The sequence below is a fragment of the Eriocheir sinensis genome, unplaced genomic scaffold (genome assembly GCF_024679095.1).
Source record: "Eriocheir sinensis breed Jianghai 21 unplaced genomic scaffold, ASM2467909v1 Scaffold121, whole genome shotgun sequence".
Classification (NCBI taxonomy): Eukaryota; Metazoa; Arthropoda; class Malacostraca; order Decapoda; family Varunidae; genus Eriocheir; species Eriocheir sinensis.
In genome coordinates this window covers 590001-597500 of record NW_026110530.1, presented here as the reverse complement: position 1 = coordinate 597500, position 7500 = coordinate 590001, and the positions used below count along the sequence as shown (strand labels likewise).

General features: G+C 40.0%; 1 protein-coding gene across 1 annotated transcript in view; it reads left to right on the top strand.

Annotated features, from left to right (window-relative positions):
* The window catches only part of LOC126989552 (kin of IRRE-like protein 1), a 28511-nt gene that overhangs the window by 2296 nt on the left and 18715 nt on the right, over nucleotides 1–7500 (top strand). The window contains exon 2 of the mRNA XM_050848126.1: nucleotides 425–564. Coding sequence (XP_050704083.1) covers nucleotides 425–564 — 140 coding nt within the window. The remainder of the gene's footprint in view (nucleotides 1–424; nucleotides 565–7500) is intronic.

Genomic DNA, 7500 nt, shown 5'->3' with positions numbered 1-7500 from the left:
CAATTTATCTCACTTTCCTGTTCTCTCTATTTTTTTACCTTTCCTTCCTTCCTTCATCTCCCTTAAACATTCCATTTCCACACCTTTATTTACCCATTTCTCCTTCTATCTTCCCTTCCCTTTCATTTAACACACTTTCCCTCTCTCCTTTCCTACCATTTCCTCCATTTCTTATTCTCCTTTCCATGCCCTTCAGTTTAACCCATTTTCCTTCTCTTTTTTTTTATACCATTTCCTTGTCTCTATATCTTTATCCACCCATTTCTATCTTCCCTTACCTCTCATTTATCCTTCATCCCTTTCTCCTTTCTTACCATTTAAATTCCTTTATCCCTTTCTACTCCATTTCTCTCCTATTTCCATCACCTTCAATTTCCCCCATCTTCCCTTTCGTCCCGTTAACCTGACCACCTCTAATCAACAGGTGAGGGCCCGCACATCACCTGGGGGCGCGCCAACACCAAAACCGCCTACTTCGAGGACGCGGGCACCACCAACGTGACGGCGGTAGTGGGACAGCGTGCCGTTCTGCCCTGCCAAGTGGTCAACCTCGACAAGAGAGACGTAAGCATACCTGGGAAGCGAGGGATTGATAGACTAAGAGAAGGATGGATGGGAGGTGGAAGGAGGGGGGTGAAAGAGGGATAGATTGCAAAAAATGGGAAGCGAGGGATTGATAGACTAAGGGAAGGGTTGATGGGAGGTGGAAGGAGTGGGGTGAAAGAGGATGAATTGCAGAAAATGGGAAGCGAGGATTGATAGACTAAGGGAAGGGTTGATGGGAGGTGGAAGGAGGGGTGAAAGAGGGATAGATTGCAGAAAATGGGAAGCGAGGGATTGATAGACTAAGAGAAGGATGGATGGGAGGTGGAAGGAGTGGGGTGAAAGAGGGATAGATTGCAGAAAATGGGAAGCGAGGGATTGATAGACTAAGAGAAGGATGGATGGGAGGTGGAAGGAGTGGGGTGAAAGAGGGATAGATTGCAGAAAATGGGAAGCGAGGGATTGATAGACTAAGGGAAGGGTTGATGGGAGGTGGAAGGAGTGGGGTGAAAGAGGGATAGATTGCAGAAAATGGGAAGCGAGGGATTGATAGACTAAGAGAAGGGTTGATGGGAGGTGGAAGGAGTGGGGTGAAAGAGGGATAGCTTGCAGAAAATGGGAAGCGAGGGATTGATAGACTAAGAGAAGGATGGATGGGAGGTGGAAGGAGTGGGGTGAAAGAGGGATAGATTGCAGAAAATGGGAAGCGAGGGATTGATAGACTAAGAGAAGGGTTGATGGGAGGTGGAAGGAGTGCTGTGAAAGAGGGATAGATTGTTGAAAATGAAGGCGAGACTGCGAGAGAGAGAAGAGAAGGGTACGGATTGAATGTAGAAAAGAAGAGTAGAACATAAATTGAAGAGTTAGAAACAGTGTATCTGGGAAGCGAGGGACTGATAGACTAAGAGAAAGATGGATGTGAGGTGTAATAACTGAAGCGGAAGGTGTGTTAAGATGAGGATGGGTTGGAGATAGAAAATGAAGGCGATAAAGAGAGAAAAAGAAGAGGAATGAATGAATGGAGGAGAGAAAAGTAGAACATAAATTTGAAGAGTAAGAAAAAGAGAAGGATAGGTAGGAGGTGTAATAACTAGGGCGAAAGATGGTTAAGAGATAGAAAAAGAAGGCGATAGAGAGGGAAAAGGAAGAGTAGGGAGTGGATGGAGAAGAGAAGAGTAGAACATAAATGGAAGGGTTAGAAAAAGAGAAGAAGGGTAACAGGAGAAAGTCTGAATATAGTTGTGTGTTAAAGAAAGTAAGGAGATAAAAAGGAATGAAGAAAGAAAGGAGTGCATGAAGATAGGAATGGAAGACATAGCAAAAATAAAGGAGGTAGAAGAAAGAAGGCCAAGAAAAGGGAAAATAGGAAAAGAATAATTGAAAAGAAAGGAAAGACAGGCATAGTATAAAAAGAAGATAGGGAGGGGAAAGAAAGGTAGAAAAGAGGAAAAAAGGAAAAACTGATCAGAGAAAGACGATTAACAGAGAAAAGGAAAATGAGAAAACAAGAAAAAAGATAGAGAAAAGAAAAAGGAATATAATTGTCTGATGGGAAAATAAAGGAGGTAAAAGAAAGAAGGCCAAGAAAAGGGAAAACAGGAAAAGAATAATTGAAAAGAAAGGAAAGGGAAGCACAGTATAAAAAGAAGATAGGGATGGGAAGGAAAGGTAGAAAAGAGGAAAAAAAGGAAAAGGGAAAATAAAAAGAAAGAAAACATTGTAAACTGATCCATGAAAGACAATTAAATGAGAAAAGGAGAATGAGAAAACAAGAAAAAAAGATAGAAAAGAGAGAAATAGATATAATTGTCTGATGGAAAAAATAGGAAAACTAGGTTAGCCGTCAAGTGATAAAGGGAAAGAGGAAGAGACAAGAGGAAAGAGGAGGAAGAGGGCGCGAAGGAGAGGAAGAAGGAAAGAGGCTAAAGACTTGTAAATGCATGAGTGACGAGGGGAGGAGAAATGAAGAAGGGAAGGACATAAAAGAGGAAGGGGAGAGGAAGGTGAAAGAAGGACGCGCAAATTAGTTCTGTTTCTCTCTCTCGTATTTTCTACCCCTTCTCTTTTACCCTTCTTTGCATGTACTTCCCTTCCTCTTCCCTTCCCTTCCCTTCCTCTTCCCTTGCTTTCCCTAACCCTTCTCTTTTATTATATTCTCTTCCCTTCTATATACTTCCCTTCCTCTTCCCTTCCCTTCCCTTTCTCTTCCCTTTCTTTCCCTTCCCTTCTCTTCCATTATATTCCCTTCCTTTCTCTTTCATTATATTCCCTTCCCTTCTATATACTTCCCTTCCTCTTCCCTTCCCTTCCCTTCCTCTTCCCTTGCTTTCCCTTCCTTTCTCTTTCATTATATTCCCTTCCCTTCTATATACTTCCCTTCCTCTTCCCTTCCCTTCCCTTTCTCTTCCCTTTCTTTCCCTTCCCTTCTCTTCCATTATATTCCCTTCCTTTATCTATAATTAAATTCCAATCCCTTCAATATAATTACCTTCCTCTTCCTTCCTTCCTTCCTCTTCCCTTGCTTTCCCTTCCTTTCTCTTTCATTATATTCCCTTCCCTTCTATATACTTCCCTTCCTCTTCCCTTCCCTTCCCTTCCTCTTCCCTTGCTCTCCCTTCCCTTCTCTTTCATTATATTCTCTTCCCTTCTATATACTTCCCTTCCTCTTCCCTTCCCTTCCCTTCCTCTTCCCTTGCTCTCCCTTCCTTTCTCTTTCATTATATTACCATCCCATCTATATACTTCCTTCCTTCCTTCCTTCCTTCCTCTTCCCTTGCTCTCCCTTCCCTTCTCTTTCATTATATTCTCTTCCCTTCTATATACTTCCCTTCCTCTTCCCTTCCCTTCCCTTCCTCTTCCCTTGCTTTCCCTAACCCTTCTCTTTCATTATCTTCCCTTCCCTTCTACATACTTCCCCTTCCTTTCTCTTTTTTTTACCTTTCTCTTTCGTTTCCTTTCCCCTTCCCTTCTTTTTCCTATTCTTCCTATTATCTCCTCATCGCTTCCTTATCCTTCCCTTCCCTTCCTTTTCCTTCCCATCCCTTCTCTACCCTTCTTTTCTGTATTCTTCCATTCTCTATTCACATCCATTCTTTTTATATTTTTTGTTTCCTTCCCTTCCCTTCCCTTCCCATCCTTCCCCATTCCATCCCATTCCATTACTTCGCTTCCCTTCCCTTCCCTTCCTTTCCCTTTTCTTCCCCTCCCCTTCCATCCCACCGCATCCCAACTTTTCCCATCCCTCCCCTTTCCCTTCCCATCCCTACCCATTCTTTCCATTCCCTTCCCTTCCCTTCCCAACCCACCCCACCCCACGCTACCCTAACTCATCCCTTTCCTTCCCACCTCTTCCCTTCCCATCCCACCCCTTTTCTACCTATCCCATCCCATCCCTTCCCATCTCTACCCACCCCACCACACCACACCTCATCCCACCACACCCCTTCCCTTCCCTTCCCTTCCCATGCCTGTTACTGCTTCATGTCTTGGGCCGATGAACTGTTTCCTCACTGTCTGTGTTAGGGCGTTCCACTTTTATCTTCAAGTTTCCTCTTTCTCGTTTATTTTTTCACCTCGTCGAAACTTAAATTATATTGCACCTTTGCGGCCGCTGAACTGATGTATTTTTATTTTATTTTTTATTTTTTATTTTTAGCATTTACCTCCCTTCTTTCTTTCTTCCTTTCCTCTCTTTCCTGTTCCTTCCCTTCTCTTCTCTTCTCCTCAACCATCATCCCTTCCCTTCTACATACTTCCCTTTTTCTCTTTCTCTCTCTTTTCCTTTTCTTTCCTTTCTTCTTTTGCTTTGTGTTTTCTTTTTTTTGTACGTGTGTGTTGGATGTACTTTTTTTTCTTTTTTTTTTTCTTTTGGCCTCCTGTTGTGTTTGGGAAATGGAGAAATGGGGAGAGAGAGAGAGAGAGAGAGAGAGAGAGAGAGAGAGAGAGAGAGAGAGAGAGAGAGAGAGAGAGAGAATGGAACGTAGAAATAAGGAGAGAGGGGAGAGAGAAAGAGAAAGTATAGAGAAAGGGGAGGAAAAGAAAGGGAAAGTATTGAATGGAACTTCGCTTGTTTTTCTTCCTTTCTTTATTTTCTTTTTGTTTTCCTTCCTTACTTATTTTTTTCTGTTCCTGCTTTCCTTCCTTCCTTTATTTCCGTTTTGTTTTCCTTCTTCCTTCCTTTTTTCTACTTCTGTTTTCCTTCCTCCTTTATTTTTTTCTGTTCTTGTTTTCCTTCCTTCCTTCATTATTTCTCTTGTTTTCCTTCTTTCCTTCCTTTCTTCTACTTCCGTTTTCCAGCCTTCATTATATTTTTCTGTTCTTGTTTTCCTTTCTCCCTTCATTATTTCTCTTGTTTCCTTCATTCCTTCATTCTTCTACTTCCGTTTTCCTTCCTTCCTTCATGTATTCCTTCATTCTTTTGTTTTTCCTTCTTTCCTTCTTTTATCCTCGTCTTTCTTTCCTTTCTTTCCTTTACTCTCGTCTTGTGTCCCTGTCTTTCCCTTTCTTTCCCTTCCCTTCCCTTCCCTTTTCTACCCCTTCCCTTCCCTTCCATGCACTTCCGCTCCATTCTCCTCCCTTCCCTCCTACATATTTCCCTTTCCCTTTCCTTTCCTTTTCTCTCCTTCTCTACTTCCTTTTATTCCCTTCTTCCTCTCCTTCAGTTATTGTATGTTCTTGGGTATTTTCTGTATTTCCTAGTGTCATTGTTCTCTCTCTTCGCATCCTGAATAAAAGAGAAAGAAGGAGAGGGAGAGGGAGAGGGAGAGAGAGAGGTGGCTGTCAGAGGAGGGGAGGAAAATAAAAGAGAAATAAAAAGAAAAAGAGAAATAGTTCGTGTTTAATCTGTCATGCTGTTTTTTATTTTACATTTGTTTTTACTTTTTTTTTTTACTTTGTTTTACCTTTTTTTGCTTGTTTTTAGTCACGTTGTTATCGTTTTTGTTATTTGTTATTTCCAAGGGTATTGTTTTTTTTCTTTTTTTCTTTGTTTGTTTAGTGTGAGATTCTTTGTGTTTGAGTCTGCATAATATTTTCTTTTGTTTTTCTTTGTTTTTTTTTTTACTTGTTTTACGTTGCTATTTTCTCTTCTTTTATTTTTTTATCTGTTTGTTTAGTGTGAGATTAACTGCTTGTGTTTGAGTCTGCATAATATTTTCTTTTGTTTTTCTTTGTTTTTCCACTTGTTTTCTGTTGTTTTCTCTTCTTTGATTTTTATCTTCATGTGTATTGCAATGCTTTTTTCTTCTCTGTTCTTTCCTTATTCATCTTATGTTTTTTTTTTTTTATTCTCCAATAGTTTCTCTCTTTTCATGTATAATATCGTTTTGTTTTCTTTTACTACTCTTCATCTTATAATGTTAACTAAACTTCTTCATTCTCTCCCAAGTATTTTTTCTTCTTCATCCTTCAACTGTTTTAATCATGTTTCCTCTTTTTCTTCCCCTCCTTCAGGCAGTGTGACCTTTTCTTTTACTACAATGCATCTTATAATGTCCCCTAAACTTCTTCATTCTCTTTCACGCATTTTTTTCTCCTTCATCCTTCAACTGTTTTAATCATGTTTTCTCTTTTTCTTCCCCTCCTTCAGGCAGTGTGACCTTTTCTTTTCCCACAATGCATTTTATATTGTCCCTCTAAACTTATTCATTCTCTTTCAAGTATTTTTTCTCCTTCATCCTCCAACTTTTTTTAATCATGTTTTCTCTTTTTCTTCCCCTCCTTCAGGCGTCGTAGATTAGGCAGCGTGACCTTTTCTTTTCCTACAATACTTCTTATAATTTTCTCTAAACTTTTCATTCTCTTTCAAGTATTTTTTCTCTCCATCCTTCAACTCTTTTAATCATGTTTTCTCTTTTTCTTCCCCTCCTTCAGGCGTCGTAGATTAGGCAGCGTGACCTTTTCTTTTCCTTCAATGCATCTTATAATTTTCTCTAACCTTCTTGGGGCGTATTACTAAACATTTCGTCGTTCAAGAACACATATTTGACAAGGCTTTCATAGGAGTTTGGGACATTTCCAGGAGTAGTTTTTCGACCCTGGTGGTAGTCTGATCCTTCTTCTGTACCGTGAACCTAAAGAAACACTCATTTGAACCCGATTGATCGCCTCTTTGACCTTTAGAAACAGTTGATATTGTCTTATAATACCGGCCCTTCATTCTCTCTCAGGTATTTTTTCTCCTTTATCCTTCAACTCTTTTAATCCTGCTTTCTCTTTTTCTTCCCCTCCTTCAGGTATCGTGGATCAGGCAGCCTGACCTTTTCTTTTCCTACAATGCATCTTATAATGTCCCTCTAAACTTCTTCATTCTCTTTCAAGTATTTTTTCTCCTTCATCCTTCAACTCTTTTAATCATGCTTTCTCTTTTTCTTCCCCTCCTTCAGGTATCGTGGATCAGGCAGCCTGACCTTTTCTTTTCCTACAATGCATCTTATAATGTCCTCTAACCTTCATTCTCTTTCAGGTATTTTTTCTCCTTCATCCTTCAACTCCTTCAATCATGTTTTCTCTTTTTCTTCCCCTCCTTCAGGTGTCGTGTGACCTTTTCTTTTCCTACAATGCATCTTATAATGTCCCTCTAAACTTATTGATTCTCTTTCACGCATTTTTTTCTCCTTCATCTTTCAACTCTTTTAATCATGTTTTCTCTTTTTCTTCCCCTCCTTCAGGCGTCGTGTGACCTTTTCTTTTCGCACAATGCATCTTATAAATGTCATCTAAACTTCTTCATTCCCCTTCAAGTATTTTTTCTCCTTCATCCTTCAGCTGTTTTAATCATGTTTCCTCTTTTTCTTCCCCTCCTTCAGGTGTGGTGGATCAGGCAGCGTGACCTTTTCTTTTCCTACAATGCATCTTATAATGTCCCTCTAAACTTCTTCATTCTCTCTCAAGTATTTTTTCTTCTTCATCCTTCAACTGTTTTAATCATGTTTTCTCTTTTTCTTTTCCTACAATGCA